The sequence below is a fragment of the Plecotus auritus genome (genome assembly GCF_963455305.1).
Source record: "Plecotus auritus genome assembly, chromosome: 1".
Taxonomy (NCBI): Eukaryota; Metazoa; Chordata; class Mammalia; order Chiroptera; family Vespertilionidae; genus Plecotus; species Plecotus auritus.
Genome location: NC_137770.1, coordinates 95882010 through 95904917, shown reverse-complemented (window position 1 = coordinate 95904917; position 22908 = coordinate 95882010). Strand labels below are relative to the sequence as shown.

At 39.2% G+C, this 22908-nt stretch overlaps 2 protein-coding genes across 4 annotated transcripts in view; both read right to left on the bottom strand.

Moving 5' to 3' along the window:
• Positions 1-22908, bottom strand: part of PRORP (protein only RNase P catalytic subunit) — a 168263-nt gene that overhangs the window by 54299 nt on the left and 91056 nt on the right. The gene's annotated exons all lie outside the window — the stretch shown is intronic.
• On the bottom strand, positions 16244-16695 carry LOC308238177 (ATP synthase F(0) complex subunit C2, mitochondrial-like; the record flags this gene model as incomplete). Its single annotated transcript, XM_080649855.1, has 1 exon — positions 16244-16695. One exon carries the CDS (start codon positions 16693-16695, stop codon positions 16273-16275), a length of 423 nt encoding a protein of 140 aa, XP_080505981.1. The 3' UTR covers positions 16244-16272.

Genomic DNA, 22908 nt, shown 5'->3' with positions numbered 1-22908 from the left:
TTTGCCAATTTATTGTTTATTCTATTAGCGTTAATAGGATACCCTGAGTGGGATCACTGGATAAGTTTATTCAGTTCAATATATTTATTAAAAGTGTACTATGTGAGAATGTGTACTACAAACATAAAAAGTGGGAAAGACATGTACATAAATAGTTATAACATAAGGTGAAGAATGGCAAGTGCTACAAGAAAAGTAGAGACAAAGTTATTATAGGAGGGAGAGACTACTTTTAGCTTGAAATAAAAGTAGACTGGTGGAAATGGGTAATAATTTTAGATGTGCTTATGTGGTTATTTCTGAGTCAGCTCAATAGAGGAGATGAGCAACGGAGTGGTGATGATGATGATATAACATCAACTATTAATTGAGCAATTATGATGTGGTCAACATTTAAAATGCATTTTTTAAATTTCATTCTCACTAAAATCCAACAGGTAGGTATTTATCCTCATTTTAGAGATGAAGTAGGTAATCAGAGAGCTATAAGGTCACTCAATAAATGACAGCTCATGGGTAGGGCACATAATGCCAAAATGTATGTTATGAATAATAGGAGGAATGCTTCTCAAATGGCATCAAGCTATAGATCTAGTGGGTATAAAAAAAAATTGTATTTGGTTCTAGACTGGGGAATACAGGAGACAAAAGCAGCGAAAAAACAGGGTTGAGATGGGAATTTACATCTTGGAACTAAAATAGTTGGTTTGTCTATCAACTTCAGGGTTTTTAACAGGAAGATGATCATGTCCCTATGACATCTGGTAATGTCTAGAGACAATTTTGGTTTTCACAACTGGAGAAGTCAAGGAAGGGAGTGCTACCGACATCTAAGTGGGCAGAGGCACTTAGGTATTACATATCTTGTGATGAAAAATATAATCCACAAAAGGGATTATCTAGCTTAAAATGTCTATAGTGCCAAGGTTAAGAACCTCTGAGCTGTTCTATCTGATCTACCTAGTTAAGGTAGGACCAGAAATGTTATATACTTCAGAGAATGAGTCAGAAAAGAAGAAGAAGAAAAGGGTAAAGGATGAGAATTCAGCAAAGAAAAAGAAAAAACTCTGAAGCTCCAAGCTGACTAGTTAAAATGAGAAACATTAAAAAGAAAAATTACAAAGAATAGTTACTCTTCTTTTATAGTTTCTGACACATGGAAAGAAGCAAAAACAGAGCATAGGAAAGGAAAGGAAAATGAAAGGCTTTCTCAAAATTAAAACTGAAAATGGGAATCAAGACTAATTTTCCTACAGGAGGCTCAAGTAAGGAACCTGAAGTCACACAGTTCTACTGTGAATAGAAAGGACTTTAACACTAAGTAAATCAAGCAAATTATAGCAAGGTATTTTGGTGAAGTTTGTGAAAAAATTAAAAAAAAAAAACACCACAAAAATAAAAAACCGAGGGATTAAGTTAAACTGAGAATATCAGTGATGTAAGTGTTGTAAAATCGTTAAAAATTTGTTTTATGGATTGGAGAAACCAAGATGGCGGCATAGGTAAGCTCCTAAACTGCTGCCCCGCACAACAATTTCAAAACTACAACTAAAAGACAGAACGGACATCATTCAGAACCACAAGAAGGCTGGCTGAGTGGAAATTCTACAACTAGAAGGAAAGAGGAAAGCTCACGGAGAATCAGAGGAGGGGCAAAGGGCTGAGGTACGGAGACGCGCGCAGAGAGGAAGGGCGACTGAGTGCCTGGCTGACTTTCTCTGGCGGGAGTGGGAAGGAAGCCCCCGACTGCACTGAACCCCAGTCCCGACTGCACTGAAACCCAGTTCTGGGCGAAACCCCATGGACCCAGGCTCATACAGGGGGAGTCTGAACTGTCAGGTAGAGAGAAAGGCACAAAGAGACTCGGAGACCCGGGGGAGCCGCGAGTGCTCTCAGAGAAAGCTGAATGTGGAGGTTGCAGCAGGCATTCCCTAGCGGAAGGGAATCGGAAGCTCCTGACTGCACTGAACCCTAGTACCGACTGCACTGAACCCCAGTTCCGGGCGAGCTCCTGGGGACCCACACTCTTACAGGGGGAATCTGGACTGTCAGGCGGAAACTCAGGGGAGTCACGGAAGGCAGAGGTCTGGAGGCGCACGTGCAAGGGCAGGGCTGACAGGAAGCCAAGGCTGTCTGCTTCGCCCTGAGACTCCGCCCCATCCAAGCTGAGCACAGAGGCTTTTGCAATTTTGCAAGTCTAATCCTATAAGGCTGTCTCCAGCACCGAACTTCTCCCAGTGTAGACACAGCTGATCATCACAGCCAACTGGCCTGGAGGTCAATTCCTCCCAGTGATACCAACAACAATTAAGACTTAACTACAACAAGGCAGTACACACAGTCCCCAAAGGGGTGCACCAAGAGTGTCCGCCTCAGGTTAACTGGGGAGGCCGACCCACTGGGCCATATAGGAAACCTAGCACACAAAGCTACCCTACCAACTCAAGGAAGCAACGAAAATGCGGAGGCAAAGAAACAGATCACAAACGAAAGAAATGGAGGAAAACAAACGACTGGATATAGAATTCAAAACCACAGTTATAAGGCTTTTCAAGAATATCATAGAAAAGGCCGATAAATTTAGCAAGACCCTCGAGGATATGAAAAAGGACCAACTAGAAATTAAACATGCACTGACTGAAATAAAAAATATTATACAGAGACCCAACAGCAGACCAGAGGAATGCAAGAATCAAGTCAAAGATTTGAAATACAAAGAAGCAAAAAACACTCAACCGGAAAAGCAAAAAGAAAAAAAGAATCCAAAAAGTTGAAGATAGTCTAAGAAGCCTCTGGGACAACTTCAAGCATACCAACATCAGAATTTGGGGGTGCTAGAAGAAGACAGAGAGCAAAATATTGAAAACCTATTTGAAGAAATAATGACTGAAAATTTCCCCCACCTGGTGAAAGAAATAGACTTACAAGTCCAGGAGGGGTGGGAACCGGGTGGAGGGGAGCTATGGGGGGGAAAAGGAGAAACAACTGTAATAATCTTCACAATAAAGATTTATTAAATTAAAAAAAAATTTTGTTTTATGGCCCTAGCCAGCTTGGCTCAGTGGATAGAGCATCAGCCTGCGGACTGAAGGATCCCAGGTTCGATTCCGGCCAAGGGCACATGCCTGGGTTGCGGGTTTGATCCCCAGTATGGGGCGTGCAGGAAGGCAGCCTATCAATGATTCTCTCTCATCACTGATGTTTCTATCTCTCTCCTTCTCTCTTCCTCTCTGAAATCAATAAAGAAATATATTTTAAAAAATTTGTTTTATGACTAATGCAACAGTTCTGTTATGTACATTTTTAAATAAAAATTTTTAAAATATAGTAACATATTTCTAAATTAAGTTTAACTAACTTGGTTTTCTGGACTGAGATGGCCAAGATTCATCTGATTTCCTAAGAATAATGAATTTAGGAGGGGGCAACAGTTTCTAAATAAAAAAGCAAAGAAAAATAATCGATTTGGCCTCTTAAAACTCAAAACTTCTATATACCAAAGATCATAAACAACATTAAAAGGCAAACTGGGAAAATATTTGCAATAAATATAACAAAGGACAATACACTTAACTTTATAAAGAATGCATACAAACAAAATACTGTTATACTGAGTCGCAAGATTATGTGTATTTTTCCCTTTGAAACATTATTTGCCAGATTTTCTAAAATAAACATGTATTTTAAAAGCTTTAAAAGTATCAATAACATTAATATTTACATCTAAACAAATTTAAAGAACCAGACACTATTTCTCAAAGGTTGGGAGTCTAAAGATCTAAAATGAGGATCGATTTCACTCTGTTCAGTTCCTTTCAGAAAATGCCAAAGCACTCAGAAATACCACAGCACCCTCTGTTGGAAGAAATGCAGTTTTTCACAGGAGTCTGCTGACTCAGTATATTTTTAGAGTTGAAAGAGTCTAAAGATTATGAAGCCTGGTCTCCTCATTTTATAAATAAAGTGGGGTTCAAAAAGAAGAGACCACCCAAGATCATAAAAAGAGGTAGCAGCAGAGCTGGGAGCGGACCCCATATCAGACCATAACCAGAGCTTATTTTTTCTGATCTTCCCTTTCTTTATTCAATAAACATTTTAAGAATTTAAAAAATACTATTCCAATCTTTAGTAAGTATCAAGGCCCATACTAAAAATGACACTCCTGGATATCCAGCCATTTAAAAGTATTATTTTAGAAAGACATGCCCATTCTTGCCTGTTGATACAAATCAGAACAAAAATTTATAAAACCTCACAACCTCTGCACTTGTCTATTAATAATGTATCCTTCTTCTAAAAAGAAGCAACAGGAGATGAGAAAGTATAATCATTCTGTTTAATTCTAGAAAACAAAATCTTAAAATGAGAATAGATTCAATATTAATTTGGGACCTCTGAGAAAATCTGTTACTATAATTTCCTTAATGTACTGGGATATTATTCTGAAAATAAGTCCTACCATTTCATTATTTTGGCTGGTTTATAAATGGCTATTCATAAAAAAAGTGATAGTACATAACTCTTTTCCAAAAACATAAATATAGAGACTGCCATTTTAGCTTTTATCATTTTCCTATTTCTAGATCTTTGTATTCTTTGAAAGAACATTTTATGTTTTCCTTTTATTTGAAGGATAACTGACAAGAGGAAACAAATGGACATTAGACAACTGATAAGTAAAGAATCATGTATGGCTTTTATCATTATCGGCATTAATGGCCTTTACAGTATACTGAGCAGATGGACTGGGGATACAATACTCATTCTTGGCTGATCTTTATTTATTGATATATATGTAAATATAAAAAATGCATTCTCTTGACAAATAGTTACTGAGCAGCCATTAACTGCCAGTCATGGTTTCAGATGCTGGGAAGATAGCAGTGAATAAAAAGAGGCAAGGTCCCTACTGTTATAGAACTTACATTCTTTGGAGGTGAGTATCTTCTGGTAAACAAAAACAAATAAATGAACGAGGTGGCTGCAAAATTTGAAGACAATAAAGCATGTACCTAAGGACAACCTTAAAAATAATCTTTACAGTATTATACACCCACTGAAAAATGTTCATCAGTTCCACAGTGGCATCCAAGCCAATCCTAAACATATCATTGTCTATTATGATGCAACTAGAGGCCCAATGCACGAAAATTCATGCAAGAGTAGGCCTTCCTTCCCCCGGCTGCCAGCACCGGCTTCCCTCCGGCACCCAGGACCCTGGCTGGCCTCCCCCAGGCCACCCGCAGGCACCCGGGACCCCAGCTAGCCTCCCCTGGGCTGCCTGCAGGCACCTGGGACCCAGGCTGGCTTCCCCTGGGCTGCCTGTAGGCACCCAGGACCCGGGCTGGCTTCCCCCAGGCCATGGCTTCATCAGGAAAAATGTCCAGAAGGACATCCGGAAGACGTCTGGTCTAATTAGCATATTACCTTTTTATTATTATAGACTAGAGGCCCAGTGCACGAATTCATGCACCAGTGGGGTCCCTTGGCCTGGCCTGCAGAATCAGGCCGAAACTGGCTCTCCGACATCCCCTGAGGGGTCCCGGATTGCAAGAGGGTGCAGGCCAGATGCACGATCAGGGCCAGGGAAGGACGTGGGAGGTTGGACAGCCAAGGAAGAACTGAGGGAGGGTCCAGGGCATGTCCAGCCCATCTTGCTCAGCCCTGATTGGCCGGACCCCAGCAGCAAGCTAACCTACCAGTCGTAGCATCTGGCCCTTGGTGGTCAGTGCGTGTCATAGCAACTGGTTGACTGGTCAACTGTCTGCCCCCTGGTGGTCAGTGCATGTCACAGTGAGTGGTTGAGCAGCCCTTAGTATATCATTAGCATATTACGCTTAGATTGGTTGAACAGATGACCCGACGACCGGACACTTAGCATATTAGGCTTTTATTATATAGGATTTCAAGATCATGTGAATAACTAATTAAAACCAATGAACAAACACCACTGATGGCTTTCCTTCCACTTATGAAGCTGCTTTTCTCTGTTAATAGAGCACATGTATATAAAGCTGGCAAGGTTGACTTCTCCAACCCCTCAGTTTCTACATCTGTAAAATGAAAATAATACTTATAAGGCTGTTGAGGACTAAATGAGATAATAAATGTAAGGTACTCAGAAGAGTTCCTGGCACATTTTAAATCCCCCCCTCTGCAACATATATTTTTGTTGATTTCAGAGAGGAAGGGAGAGGGAGAGATAGAAACATCAATGATGAGAGAGAATCATTGATTAGCTCCCTCCTGCACGCCAACTACTGGGGATGGAGCCCACAATGTGGGCACATCCCCTTGAGTAGAATCGAACCCAGAACCCTTCAATATGCAGGCCAACGCTCTATCCACTGAGCCAAAACAGGTAGGGCCATGTAAAATTCTTAATAAATGTTAGCTAAACTAAGAAGAAGATGCTGGACCATTATACATAAGTTAACTGGAAATACCATAAATGTTTAATATTTCTGAGCAACTGGATAAAAAAGATCAGATTGAACTATAGAAAAATCTAAGAAATGTTACTTGCGGTTCCTGTGCAGCTACTGGTATAATTAGCATACTGATCCTATTCTGTCTTCGATCATAAACATTTATCTTTTTTCTTTTTTTTTAAAAAATATATTTTATTGATATTTCACAGAAAGGAAGGGAGAGGGATAGAAAGCTAGAAACATCGATGAGAGAGAAACATCGATCAGCTGCCTCCTGCACACCTCCCACTGAGGATGTGCCCGCAACCAAGGTACATGCCCTTGACCGGAATCGAACCCGGGACCTTTCAGTCCGCAGGCCGACGCTCTATCCACTGAGCCAAACCGGTTTCGGCTATCTTTTTTCTTATTTTCCCTAAGAGATTATAAAATTCTTGAGAGTACAGACTATGCTTCTTTCACCTTTGTACTTTTGATATACTCGGCACAAGGCCTTAAAACAAGGAGGCCCTCAAAAATATTAGAGGAATAAAATTAGAACATTCTGATTAATGTAGTTGGAGAAAGTGTAAACAGATTGAATAAATTTGGTATCTTTGTACCACATCAATATATCACAAAAATATATTAAAATCATAAAATGATTAGAATGTGATTTATTAAAGAAACTAAACAGTATTCTTCTTAAGAGGTAATTTCGTGATTAGGGAGGCAGGAGTCTTAACATATGCCTTTAATTTGAGCACATAAAATTAAGTGTTAAATCTTGTAGTCTCATTGACCCATTTCTCTTTCAGCAGAAAAATTATTTTATCTCATTTCTTTCACATATTTCTCCTAACATTACTTTCCAGTAACATGACCATGTACATGAGTATCACCTTTACCAAAGGTTTAAAGTGGAAAAAAAATTTAAAAGGAGCAAAATAAGAAGCAGAATATTACCTAAAAATATAAACTGTTTCTCTGCAGGAAGTTTTTTTGTGGTTTCCAGATTCAAGAAGATAACAGATACCATTTATGAAATACAAAGCTATATAACTACATAGGTGTACATATTTAGTGGTGCAGAATTTAATGAACCAATTCAATAAAAAAACCTTAGGATGTCCTAGATTTTCAAGGCAGATTTTTTTTTCTTTTGCCGCAACACAATAACAAAATGATCAATTCTATCCAGAGAATACCTTTATACTAAAATCTGGATGTTATTAGTGGCAAGATCAAGCAAGGTCCAAATAAGGTTTAAATCTATATTAACATACACTTTCTTTGCTCTTGTAGACTAATCTTCAAAAAGTACAAAGAACATTTTATTATCTAAAATTACTTCAAATTTATTCTAAATGAAAAAAAAAAGCAATTAATTTTGAATATCTGTTATGGCTTCTCATGTAACAAGTGAATAGTAATTGATGATTTAGAATATTCAGAAGATAGTTGTGCTTTAAAGCAATAGTTCTTCAAGTATATTTTGAAGAACAAATACATCCTCTAAAATACTCTGTGAAGAAAAGTTCTATAGTCAAATATATTTCCTCTTTAGGAAAATATCTGCATATCTTGTATTCTTCTTCCTTCCAGACCTCCTGTTTTGGCTAATTTGTCCTTCTATGCTTTGGACCTTATTGCTTTTCACCTTTTCAGATACTTAACACTATCATTCACTCCTTTTCTCTTATATAGACAACTTCAACCACTCATCTACATCTTCTCTCATTTGACCATGCACTTCATCCCCCCTCCAGACACTGTCCTATTTCCATCCTCCCCACTTCACTGTCTCAATTTCCTTTACTACTTGTGAAATGGAAGGCGTATATATTGGTCTCTGCCCAATTCCTGAAACAGAGCTTCTAAAACCCTTGTAATTTCCCAAGTGCTAAGAGCTCTAGGGACATCTTTTGTTTTAATATTTAGTCTTTAAGCCCAGTTCCTGACACAGAGCTCCTAAATCCCTTGGAATTTCCTGGGTGATAGGGGAATTTTTTGTTCTATGGAGGTGATTCTTGGTGAGTTCCTGGATAGTTTCAGGATCTGGGCTGGTCACCAGAAAGACCAAACCATAATTAGAAGCTTGGAACTTTCAGCCCCGTCCCCCACCCCATCCTCCAGGAAGGAAAGAGGGGCTGGGAATTAACTTAATGATGGATCATATGTGATAAAGCTTCCATAAAAATCCTAAAAGTATGGGGTTCAGAGAGCTTCTGGATTGGTGAACACATTCAGTGTGCTGGGAGGGTGGCACACCCTTATTCCACAATGACAGAAACTCCTACTTGGGACCTTTCCAGACCTTGCTCTATGTATCTCCTCATTTGTATCCTTTGTCATATCCTTTATCTACACTAATAAAAGAGAAATATGCAAACTGACCATACCTCAGTGACGCCCACCAGCCAATCAGGAGTGGGTATGCAAATTAACCCAACAAAGCTGGTGGGTTAATTTGCATACACAGGTGCAGAGTGAAGACTGAAGGCTCTGGCCCAAGCAAAGACTGAAGACTGAAGAGACTTGGCTTCTCCGTTGCGGCTGGAGTGGAGAAGCCTTGAGGCTTGGCTTCTCCACTGCAGCTGGAGCGAAGGCCTGGGTCCCGGGTGCCAGAGGAAAACCAGTGCAGGCAGCCAGGGGAAGGAAGGCCTACTGCATAAATCTTTGTGCAACGGGCCTCTAGTTATATAATAAACTGGTAATCGTAAGTTTTTTTCTGAGTTCTATAAGACATTCTACAAAGGATGGAATTCAAGGTGGGGTCATGGGAACCTACAATTTATAGCTGGTCAGTGAGAAATACAGGTAACAACCTGGGACTTGCAACTGGTATCTGAGAGAGATGAAGAGTCTTGTAGGACTGAGCCCTTAACTTATGGGGTCTACACTAACTCCAGTTAGTGCCAGAATTGAATTCAATTACAGGACACCAGCTGGTGTTGCAGAGAATTGCTTGATGTGTGGAAAACCCACACATCTGGTATGAGAAGTAACTAGAAAGCCAACTTTTATTTTCTATTTCCTATAACTTATTCTTACTTTCTAACACCCAATAAGCTTAAGCTTCCCATTAAGCTGTGTAACTGATTTTTTAATTTTTTATCTTTTATTTAAATCTTTATTGTTGAAAATATTACATATGCCCCACCAGTGTGGCTCAATGATTGAGCATTGACTTATGAACCAGGAAGTCATGGTTCGATGCCTGGTCAGGGCACATGCCCAGGTTGCCTGCTGACCCCCAGTAGGTGGTGACCAATGATTCCTTCTCATTATTGATGTTTCTTCTCTCTCTCCTCCTTCCTCTCTGAAATAAAAAAATATATACCTCCTTTCCCCGCACTGACCTCTTCTAGCCCACCCTTGCCCTAGACTTTCACCACCCTATTGTCTTTGTCCATGGGTTATGCATATATGCATACAAGTTCTTTGATCTCTTCCAACCCACCCACCCTCCCCCACCTTCCCTCTGAGGTTCGACAGTCTGTTCCATGGTTCTATGTCTCTGGATCTATTTTGTTCATCTGGTTATTTTGTTCACTAGATCCCACATGAGTGAGATCATGTGATACTTGTCTTTCTCTGACTGGCTTATTTCGCTTAGCATAGTACTCTCCAGGTTAACTGATTTCTTTATTTTCAAAATGTATTTTTTTAAAAAGATAGAAATCATGCCTGGCCAGTGAGTGCAGTGGTTGAGCACTGACCTGTGAACCAAGAGATCACTGGTTCAATTCCCGGTTAGGGCACATGTCCAGGTTGCAGGCTCGATCCCAGTAGAGGGCGAGCAGAAGACAGCTGATCAGTGATTCTCTCTCATCATTAGTGTTTCTCTCTCTCTCTCCCTCTCCCTTCATCTCTGAAATCAATAAAAACATATTAAAAAAAAAAAGATCCAAATCATTATGGCAATCCAGTAGAGTCAGATAAGAGGAGGCTGTGGAATAAACTACCTAGTTTGAATACTGACCCTAGCACTTATTAATAATGACAAGCTAACTTAATCTTTATAATAATAGTACCTGCGCCACATGGAGTTGTGTAGATCACATGAGATAATATACCTTCTACAAATCAGCAAAAATAAATTTAATTATCTGTGCCCAAATTCAGTTCAACAAGTAATGAGTAGTTCTGGAAATGGCCATATGCCTAGGTGGGATAAGACATACAAATAAAGAAGGGAACATATTAATACTGTAAGTAGGTGCAGATAAAGAGATTAGTGAAAGGCTTTACGAACAAGGTGGCATTTGAGGAGATAAACTTTGTCAGGCAGAGTTAGTGAGGAGGATATCCTAAGCAGAGGCAATGGGTTAAGCCATGAGTATTTGAAGGAAGAAAATAAAAGCATACTTGAAGTATAGTGAGAAGATCACAGTAGCTAGAGCATAGCTTACTTGTTTGGTAGAATGGGAGATGGGTTGAAAGGGCTGGTTGTAGCCATGGTTTGGGAGTACCTTAAATACCATGTTGAAGGGTGGAGTTTTTTGTTTTTTTTTCCAGACATTAAACAGATAGATTGAAGACACAATGGTAAATAAAAAGGGACATGAAATTTGTAACTTGACATTAATATAATAACCATAGAAATACATGCAGAATTGCAATTGTGATAAATGGTACCAAATAAGCAAATAAAAATAGGTACTTGGTGCTGTGAAGGCATTTAAGAAAAACAAACACTTGACCTTGATAAGGAAAGCAGAAAAGGTTACCTTGAAGACATGGTAAATTGAGATTACAGGAATGAGTACGAGTTAACTAAGTAAAGAAGAATAAAGAAGGACAGAAAGAGTATTTTAGATAGAGAGAATAGCATGTACAAAGACCCTTGCTGGGCGAAAGGGGGGAATATCGTAAGTATGAGGGACTGAAAGAAGGCCAGGGAGGTAGGAACAGTAAAGGGCCAGACTTTGTAGACTTCAAGGACTCGTGTCTTTATTCTAAGAAGTGATAGGACATAATTAGATTTTCATTTTGAAAATATAATTCTGGCTCTGGTGTGGAAAATGGATCAGTAATTTCCAGTTAAGATGGTTCCATTGCCCTTAGCCAGTTTGGCAGTGTAGGTGAGTGACTGCCACGGACCAAAGGGTCCTGGGTTCGATTCCAGTCAAGGGCACATACATTTGTTGGAGACTTGTTCTCCAGCCCCAATCAGGGCACCATGCAGAAGGCAACCAATCCATGTGTCTCACATCGATGTTTCTCTCTGTCTCTCCCCCTCCCTTCCATTCTCTCTAAAAAAATCAATGGGAAAAATATCCTCGGGTGAGGATTAACAAAAAACAAAACAAAGAGATGGTTCTATAAATTCACACATTGATATAACATCTCAGCACCAAACACATATCAATGATAGGTGAAATATAGAAAAAAGAAAAAAAACAACAAAAAGATGCTGCTAAACTATGAAAAAACAAGACATAATAGAAGCAAAAAACTTGAGTAGAGCTGAAACCACAGACTGCTTAGCTCTGAGTCCTAGAATAGGCATGGAGGCAGAGAATTCAACTCCTTTGGGGTAGTACAGACTAATAGTGTGCTACGTGAGATGGGGCAAAGCCAGATTTATTGCAAGGGTGAGGCTCCTAAAAGGGACAAAGGAAGCTGCAATAAGGGAAAAAAAACCTTTACCATTTGAAGTTATGGTCTGCAACTAGCTGTAAGCCCAGGAAGGACGATACAAACAATCTAACAGAATCTATGAATTTACCAATCTCAAAACAGGACTCAGGAACTAGGAAGGCAAGCACTCCCAACACTTTTAGGCCTAGACAGGATCAGCAAGAGAGTAAGTTAAGAAGAGAGGGAATATGAAAGAGAAAAAAGAAGCAAAAACTCTTACCTTGAATAAAATGAGTTGCAAACCCAAACTCCAAAATGTGAAAAAAGTTAATACTAAGACAACAAAACCAATGATTACAATGTAAATTTATAAATGAAATTAATTTTATAAAAGTTTCAGATATTTTAAGGTACGTTTAATATGCTCAGATACAAAGGAATATATTTCATTAAAATGAACAAAAAATGTAAACAAAAATAGGCAGAAATGAAAATGGAACAGATGTTTTAAAAAATCAGAAATCTTGAATGAAAAATAGTCATTAAATCATAAATTCAACAGATATAATAAACTCTAGCACAATAAATGAGGAAATTTATGAATTGGAAGTGGGTATTTTGAAATTCAGCCAGGATACAGCACAGAAATTCAGATTCAGAAAAGGAAAGACTTAAGTAAGAAGTGGAGGATGGAGATGAGGAATTTTAAGAGGTTTTCCTGCTACTAAAATCATAGTATGAGTAGATCTTTTTGTGGAGAAGAAGCTCTATTATAATTGTAAAGCTTCAATTTAATTTTGTAACTTTATATATACAAGCAAATCCTAGGCAATTTATTATTTAGACAAGACTGAGAGAAGATGGCCAAGTGATTAAATTAAATGATCTCAGATTGAGATTGCAAGCTTCTTTTTTCACATTAAAGAAATAGTACTGGCTATAATTACTTAACAAACACCAATAAATCTATTACCAGATTGTAGATACATCTGTTCCATTTCAAAATAATTAGCCATTTACATGCAATAAATACTAATATTTCAAGAAAACAATTTTAAATGTTACATGCAATAAACATTAATATTTCAAAAAAAATATTTTAAATCTAATATTACCAAAACTGTACTAACATAGTATATCACAAAAGTTATAAGAAATATTAAAAATCTGCAAATAACACTATTACTTCTATTATATTCTAAAATATATATTTTTTTCTCTGGCTCTATTTTTGGTTCATCAGTTTATGTTGTTCATTATATTCCACAAATGGGTGAGATCATGTGATATTTATCTTTCTCTGACTGGCTTATCTTGCTTAGCATAATGCTCTCTAGGTCCATCCATGCTGTTGCAAATGGTAAGAGATCCTTCTTTTTTACAGCAGTGTAGTATTCCATAGTATAGATGTACCACAGTTTTCTAATCCACTCATCTGCTGATGGGCACTTAGGCTGTTTCCAAATCTCAGCTATTGTAAATTGTGCTACTATGAACATAGGGGTGCATATATCCTTTCTGATAGGTGTTTCTGATTTCTTGGGATATATTCCTAAAAGTGGGATTACTGGGTCAATTGCGAGTTCCATTTTTAATTTTTTGAGGAAACTCCATACTGTTCTCCACAGTGGCTGCACCAGTCTGCATTCCCACCATCAGTGCACGAGGGTTCCTTTTTCTCCGCATCCTCACCAGCCCTTGTCGTTTGTTGATTTGTTGATAGCCATTCTGACAGGTGTGAGATGGTACCTCACTATCATTTTGATTTGCATCTCTTGAATGATTAGTGTCTTGGAGCATTTTTATATGTCTCTGGGCCTTCTGTATGTTCTCTTTCAAAAAGTATCTATTGAGATCCTTTGCCCATTTTTTTATTGGATTGTTTATCTTCCTTTTGTTAAGTTGTATGAGTTCCCTGTAAATGTTGGAGATTAAACCCTTATCGGAGATAACATTGGCAAATATGGTCTCCCATGCAGTGGGCTTTCTTGTTCTTTTGTTGATGGTTTCTTTTGCTGTGCAGCAGCTTTTTATTTTGATGTAGTCCCATTTGTTTATTTTCTCCTTAGTTTCCATTGCCCTAGGAGTTGTATTGGTAGATATTGCTATGACATATGTCTGATATTTTGGTACCTTGATTCTTCAAAGATTTTTATTGTTTCCTGTCTTATGTTTAAGTCCTTTATCCATTTTGAGTTTATTTTTTGTGTATGGTGTAAGTTGGTGGTCTAATTTCATTTTTTTTTCATGTATCTGTCCAATTTTCCCAACACCATTTATTGAAGAGACTGTCTTGACTCCACTGTTTGCTCTTGCCTTTGTCAAATATTAACTGAGCATAGTGGCTTGGGTCGATTTCTGGGTTCTCTGTTCGGTTCCATTGGTCTATATGCCTGTTCTTGTGCCAATACCAGGCAGTTTTGAGAACAGTGGCTTTATAATAAAGCTTGATATCTGGTATTGTGACCCTTCCAACTGAGTTCTTCTTTCTAGGCTATCTGGGGTCTTTTTTCAATGCTGGCCTATGAATTTTTGGAGAGGTTGTTCTAGGTCTGTGAAATATGCCATTGGTATCTTAATGGGGATTGCACTGAATCTATAGATTGCTTTCGTTAGTATGGACATTTTAATGATGATTCTACCAATCTATGAACACGGTATATTCTTCCATTTGTTTATGTCTTCCTTTATCTCTTTTTTCAACATCCTGTAGTTTTCTGAGTACAGGTCTTTTACCTCCTTAGTTAAGTTTATTCCTAGGTATTTTAAATTTTTTGGTGCAATGTTAAATGGGATTTTTTTTAGTTTCTCTGTGAGTTCATTATTGGTGTATAAAAAAGCCACAGATTTGGGAGTTAATTTTTTATACTGTTACATTGCCAAATTCATTTATTAAGTCTAGTAGTTTTTTGATAAAGTCTTTGGGGTTTTTCTATGTATAATATCATGTCATCTGCAAATAATAACAGTTTTACTTCTTCTTTTCCAATTTGGGTACCTTCTATTTCTTCTTATCTGATTGCTATGGCTAGCACTTCTAGTACTATGTCAAACAGGAGTGGTGAAAGTGGGCATCCCTGTTTTGTTTCTGTGCTTAGGGGAAATGGTTTTAGGTTTTGCCCATTGAGTATGATGTTGCCTGTAGGTTTGTCATAAATGGCCTTAATCATGTTGAGATATGCTCCCTCTCTTCCCACTTTGCTGGGAATTTTTATCAAAAATGGTATTGGATTTTGTCAAATGCTTTTTCTGCATCAATTGATACGATCATGTGATTTTTGTCTTTCAAATTGTTTATATGATGTATTGCATTTATTGATTTGCAAATATTGTAACAGTCTTGCATCCCTGGAATAAATCCCATTTGATCATGGTGTATGATCTTTTTAATATATTGCTGGATGCGATTTGCTAATATTTTGAGGATTTTAGCATCTATGTTTATCAGGGATATTGGCCTGTAATTCTTTTTCTTTGTAGTGTCTTTATCTGGTTTTGGAATTAGGATAATGCTGGCCTCATAAAAAGAGTTTGGAAGTGTTCCTTCCTCTTGGATTTTCTGAAATAGTTTGAGGAGTATAGGTATTAATTCTTCTTTGAATGTTTGGAAAAACTCCCCTGTGAAGCCATCCGGATCTGGGCTTCTGTTTGGGGGGACTTATTTTTATTACTGCTTCTATTTCATCAGTTGTTATTGGCCCATTCAGTTTTGATTCTTCCTGATTCAGATTTGGGAGATGGTAGTTTACTAGGAATATGTCTATTTCATCCACATTGTCCAGCTTGTTGTCATATAGTTGTTCATAGTATTTTCTTACAATCATTTTATTTCTGTGGTGTCAGTGGTTATTTCTCCACTTTTGTTTCTGATTTTATTTGGGTCCTCTCTGTTTCTTGATGAGTCTGGCTAATGGTTTACCAATTTTGTTTATCCTGTCAATTAATCAGCTCTTGGTTTCATTGATTTTTTTGTATTTTTATTTTTAGTCTCTATGTTATTTATTTCTGCTCTAATCTTTATTATTTCCTTCCTTCTGCTCACTCTGCACTTTTCTTATTGCTCTCTTTATAATCCTTTAAATTGTAGGGTTAAATATTTTATTTCTGATTTTTCTTTCTTTCTTTTTTTCTTATTAATACAGTATTTATTTGTCTTCCTTTTGTCAAACCCTGAGCCAACCACTTTCCCCAGGCTGCCTAGGGAGGTATAGGAAAAGGAACATAGAGGGCAGACAAGACACGGGAAAAAGAACTATGGGAGGTGGAGACAGCTCCTTCACATGGCGAAGAGGATGAGAAAGGCCACCATCAGGCAAAAGAGCCCCATGGCCTCTGAGAGGGCAAAGCCCAGAATGGCATAGGAGAAGAGCTGTTGCTTCAGAGAAGGGTTGCTGGCATAACCAATGATGAGGCTCCCAAACACAGTCCCAATTCCAGCCCCAGAGCCTGCCACCCCTACTGTTGCAGCCCCAGCCCCAATGAACTTGGCTGCTGTGTCGTTGTCCCTTGAAATGGCACTGGTTTGGAAGCTGCGGCTAGAAATAAGCCAGGTCAGGGGACGTGGGGCTGCCAAGCTGCTGAGGCTCTCATCTGTCAGTGTCTCTGGTGGGTTCAGCACCACTGCAGACACTGACCAGCTCAGCTGAGAGGTGCTCCTGACCAAGGAGGGGGTGGAGAAAAACTTGGTGCGGGCATACATTTTCAGGGGATGAGGGGAGCTGCTCCCAGTGCAGAGAAGACAGAGAGGGCTATTTCTGATTTTTGTTGTTGTTTTTTTTAGGTATGCCTGTAGTGCTATGAACTTCCCTCTCAGGACTGCTTTTACAGTGTTCCAGAGATTTTGGGTTGTTGTGTGTTCATTTTCATTTGTTTCTAGAAAGTTTTTTATTTCTTTCTTGATCTGGTTGGTAACCCATTCATTGTTTAATAACATGCTATCGCCTCCATTTCTCTGAATGTTTTTGAGTGTTGTTACTGTAGTTGATTTCTAATTTCATTTGTGCTCTTTTCTTATTTTAACTTAGTTTAAATTTTATTTTCTACATTGTGTATATTATGATAACCATCTTAACATCTCTTACAGAAAAAAGAGTGGCAGAAAAAAATCTATAAATAAAAAATATCTAGGGGGAGAAACCAAGATAGCGGCGTAGGTAAGCACCTAAACTGCTGCCTCGCACAACAATTTCAAAACTACAACTAAAAGACAAAATGGACATCATCCAGAACCAAAGGAAGGCTGGCTGAGTGGAAATTCTATATCTAGAAGGAAAGAGGAAAGCTCACGGAGAATCAGAGGAGGGGCAAGGGCTGAGGTATGGAGACACGTGCAGAGAGGAAGGGCGGCTGAGTGCCTGGCTATCTCTGGCGAGAGGGGGAAGGAAGCCCCTGACTGCACTGAACCCCAGTTCCGACTGCACTGAACCCCAGTTCCAGGCGAAACCCCATGGACCCAGGGTCATACAGGGGGAGTCTGGACTGTCAGGTAGAGAAAAAGGCACTCGGAGGGGGGAGCCGCAGTGGGAAGGGGTTTGGAGGCGCACGGGCGCATGAATGCTCGCAGAGAAGACTGAATGCGGAGGTTGCCGCAGGCATTCCCTAGCAGAAGGGAGTCGGAAGCTCCTGACTGCACTGAACCCTAGTACCGACTGCACTGAACACCAGTTCCGAGCGAGCCCCTGGGGACCCACGCTCTTATGGGGGGAATCTGGACTTTCAGGCGGAAATTCAGGGGAGCCGCGGGAGACAGAGGTCTGGAGGCACGCGCGCAAGGGCAGGGCTGATGGGAAGCCAAGACTGTCTGCTCCGCCCTGAGACTCCGCCCCATCCAAGCTGAGCACAGAGGCTTTTGCAATTTTGCAAGTCTAATCCTATAAGGCTGTCTCCAGCACCGAACTTCTCCCAGCATAGACACAACTGATCCTCATAGCCAACTGGCCTGGAGGTCAATTCCTCCCAGTGATACCAACAACAATCAAGACTTAACTACAACAAGGCTGTACACACAGTCCCCAAAGGGGTGCACCAAGAGTGTCCGCCTCAGGTTAACTGGGGAGGCCGACCCACTGGGCCATATAGGAAAAATAGCACACAAAGCTACCCTAACAACTCAGGGAAGCAGCGAAAATGCGGAGACAAAGAAACAGATCACAAACGAAAGAAATGGAGGAAAACAAACGACTGGATATAGAATTCAAAACCACGGTTATAAGGCTTTTCAAGAATATCCTAGAAAAGGCCGATAAATTTAGCGAGACCCTTGAAGATATGAAAAAGGACCAACTACAAGTCCAGGAAGCACACAGAACCCCAAACAAAAGGAATCCAAAGAGGACCACACCAAGACACATCATAATTAAAATGCCAAGAGCAAAAGACAAAGAGAGAATATTAAAAGCAGCAAGAGAAAAACAGTTAGTTACCTACAAGGGAGCACCCATATGACTGTCAGCTGATTTCTCAACAGAAACTATGGAGGCCAGACGGGAGTGGCAAGAAATATTCAAAGTGATGAATAGCAAGAACCTACAACCAAGATTACTCTACCCAGCAAAGCTATCATTCAGAATGCAAGGTCAGATAAAGAGCTTCACAGATAAGGAAAAGCTAAAGGAGTTCATCACCACCAAACCAGTGTTATATGAAATGCTGAAAGGTATTCTTTAAGAAGAGAAAGAAGAAAAAAGTAGATAAAAATTATCAACAACAAATATATATCAACAAGTGAACCTAAAAATCAAGTGAATTAAAAATCTGAGGAACAGAATAAACTGGTGAATATAATAGAATCAGGGGCATAGAAAGGGAGTGGAATGTTAATTCTCAGGGGGAAAGGGGAATGGGGGGTGCAGGAAGAGACTGGACAAAAATCATACACCTATGGATGCGGACAGTGGCGGGGACGTAGAGGCAGAGGGTGGGGTGGGAACCGGGTGGAGGGGAACTATGGGGGGGAAAAGGAGAAACAATTGTAATAATCTGAACAATAAAGATTTATTAAATTTAAAAAAAAATAAAGTTAGAAGGAATTGCCAGGGGAAAAAAATATCTACTTTGGAGGTGAATACTATATATCCTTCCCAATACTATCTAGAAAAAAAACCCCACCATGTCTAGATGAAACATTGCAATAAACACCTAAGATTTGAATCAATTAATCTTAACTGTATTTAACTGGGAGAAAAATCATCCTTTACAATAGTGAAAAGTCTGGAATAGAAAATATTTTAACAGAAAAAAAAAGTATTTTAAAATAAATGTTAATCAAAACTTTAGTAAGGTGTTACCATTGTAGTAAAATTAAGAAAAAGTAATTTATATATCTTCAAAAACATGTTTAAGTAAATTTACTATTCACTCTGGAATTGTTGCTTACCTTGTAGACTTAACAAATATTTTTTAAAATATTTAAACAAATATTGTTTAATTGGGTATTATATTTTCACTAGAGGCCCAGTGCACAGGTATGGTCCCTCGGGGTGGCCTGAGGGGATCAGGCCCCAGCTCGCGCCCCCAGCCTCGCAGCCCTGCCTGGCACCCCACTGTGGCCTGGCGCTGCCCTCTCACCTGCTCCCCATCCTGCCTGCGGGGTGATCGATTGGGGCCGGACCCCCTACCCAGCTTCCTCAGCTCCTGGGAGCTAGGAGGCGACCCCGCCCTCTGCCCCTGGTCGCTATCTGCAGGGCGATAGGCGGGGCGATTGGGCCCCCACTCACACCCACCTTGGCCTGGCGCCGCCAGCTCACCTGCTCCACCACCATCCCGCCACAGTCCTGCTCCCGTCAGGGCCCATTAGGCCTGGCAGCGCCTTCACTGCAGCCTGCTGCCAGCGCCGTGTCACCAACGCCTGCCATGTTCCGTGCACCCCCCTAGTGGTCAGCGCACGTCATAGCGAGTGGTTGAAGTCCTGGTCGAACAATTTGCACGTTAGGCTTTTATTATATAGGATAGAATAGGTAGTCTCTACCTACCACGTTCTTGAGAAGTATGTTTTAAAACACTGTCATAGAAGCAAGGCACACACAATAATGATTCACAAAGACAATCTCACCACACCTCAAATAGTTATCACACAAACATTATCAGTGACACATCAAGAGGAGAATCAACATGCTATTAAGATTTTGCCAGAGAAAACAGGTATGGGAGCTTGGCAACGCTCTGTTCCTAACATTTCTGCTCTAAGATATCGGACACTTGACTAATGCAATTGGGGAAATCTTGATTCAAACATTATGCAAAGTGTACCTTTTGGAGATATTTAGAAAGAAAGTTATATGAGGCCAAATTCACTATAGCAACTTTGCCTTCATCTTTCTACTTATTCCCTTGATCACATCACTGAAAACCCACCTATGTGACAGTTGATCATTCACTGCATTAGCAGTAAGAATAATTTTAAGTGGTATAGACTTTTCCAGCAGTCACATGACAAAACAGAACTCCTACAATGTGTCATGTAGGTGGAGTAGGTAGAAAGGCGCATGGATGGAAGGAAGTACCTACTCAGTTTGGCACTATTTGACCTAGGGCAAGGTGACTTCCCTGAGTTATCATGTTATGAAAGATGAATAGTGACTGGAAAAAAGACCTATTGGCATTCTTGACTGGCATCCACTAATGCCTATTTATTTCCCCAAGTCTCTTAGATTACCCTTGACTAGCCATATATAACTCTTTTAAATATAAGGAGCAAAGATGAAATCTACTTTTGTCCCCACCATGTAATAAGTTTATAGAGAACTTGTATCAGCCCTTCTTAAGCCCTAATGAAATAGTACTTAAATGTTGCTACCAGATTAACTGCCTTAAGACACCGTCCAATTGTATGATTTCCACTGATTTTTTAAAAATCTTAGGCTTATGAATACATACTAATCCTGATGTATTTGGGTGATTATTTCAGATGTTCTAGAGAGAAACATGCAATTGCATTGGTTTGACAATGCATATAATTACTTTCAGTTTCAGGTTTCCCCGGTTAGCACATTCTCTTTTGGATAGTTAACAAATTTATTGTCATCATTATTATTATCCTCATCCAAGAATAAGTTTATTGATTTTAGAGAGAGAAAGAAAGGGGGGGGGGGCAGAGAGAGAGAGAGAGAGAGAGAGAGAGAGAAACATTGATATGAGAGAGAAATATTGATCAGTTGCCTCCTGTACACACCCCAACCTGGGATAGAACCTGCAACCTAGGTATATGCCTTGACCGGGGACTGAACCTGCAACCTTTTTGGTGAATGAGATGATGCTCTAACCAGTAGAACCATACTTTAAAAAGTCATACTCTAGCCTGGCTGGTGTGGCTCAGTGGTTGAGCATCGGCCTATGAATCCAGAGGTCATGGTTTGATTCCAGGTCAGGGCACATACTCGGGTTTGGGGCTCGATCCCCAGTAGGGGGTGTGCAGGAGGCAATCAATAATTACCTCTCATTCTCTCATCATTGGTGTTTCTACCTCTCTCTCCCTCTCCCTTCCTACTGAAATCAATAAAAAAATATTTTTAAAAGAAAAGTCATACTCTATTTAATATAATGCTAATATAACTACTTGATAACTGCTGGTTATGGAAACATGATAAACTTCTATTTTGAAAGTGGAAGAAATATATTATTCTTAGGACCAAGTTTCAGTACCTTAAAATGAGTTTCATTTGTTTAGTTTAAAAAACAAATTCCCAATCTAAGAAGCACTAAGACTTCTAATGATTTTGAGTATTTGACTTCTACAATTGATTGTTTTTGCAAAGCAGTATGAGTGCACTTCTGGGAAACTGTTTTTATGTAACAGTGGTTCTCAAAATATAGTCCTCAAACCAGCAGCATTAGCATTAACTAGGAACTTCTTAGAAATGTAAATTTTTAGCCCCACCCCAGACCTTCTGAATCAGGAACTCTGGGTGTGGGCTAGAAATGTGGTTTAGCAAGCCCTCCAGGTAATTCTAAAGCAAATTCAAGTTTGAGAATCAATATTCTATAACAGAAACATTAGTAAATTTATAATATTAAAAATTATTTTGAATTGTCTTATATTTAAAAATATGAGGTTTTAAAAAAGAAATGTAATAAGTAGCTGTAAAAATATGCAACTGTATAAAATAAAAAATAAGGTAATTTCCTAGATTAGAGTTTAATCCATAAACAATTGGATTAGTAATTGTTCTGTAATTCCTATCCTTAAAAACACAGAAAAAAACTACTCTTTAATTTCCATTGGGAAGAAACTATTGCTAACCAGTTGACTAAAATTAAGAAAATGTTTGGAAGCAATCTCCAATCATTAGTAATCACAAAACTTATGAAAATAAACTGGGAAAATAACAATAGAGATAAATATTACTCAAATACATTCTCAGAGCAGACATAGGGCAGTATGTTCTTTGAAGGCAATATAGCAGTATTATAACCCAACCTTCTATTCTTCTAATATTGTTTCTGTTAAAAGTGTTTTTGCAAAAGATGAATTGTTAACTAACATGTAACCCATAGATAAACAGCATACTTGTGAAAGTGTTCCAGGAACTAAGTTCAAAGGGAGCTCACTCCAGCAACTGGACATCTCATCTCCAGGAGACTTGCTAAACAAAAACCAGACCTCGCCCTAACCGGTTTGGCTCAGTGAATAGAGCGTTGGCCTGCAGACTCAAGGGTCCCAGGTTCGATTCCGGTCAAGGGCATGTACCTTGGTTGCAGGCACATACCCAGTAGGGAGTGTGCAGGAGGCAGCTGATCGATGTTTCTCTCTCATTGATGTTTCTAACTCTCTATCCTTCTCCCTTCCTCTCTGTAAAAAAAATAAATAAAATATATTTAAAAACCAGACCTCAAGATAATCATCAGAATAGTGTGTTGACTTACACGTAGAACTTTCAACCCCTTTCCACCTGATTTCTTTGTTCTGCTTCCCCTC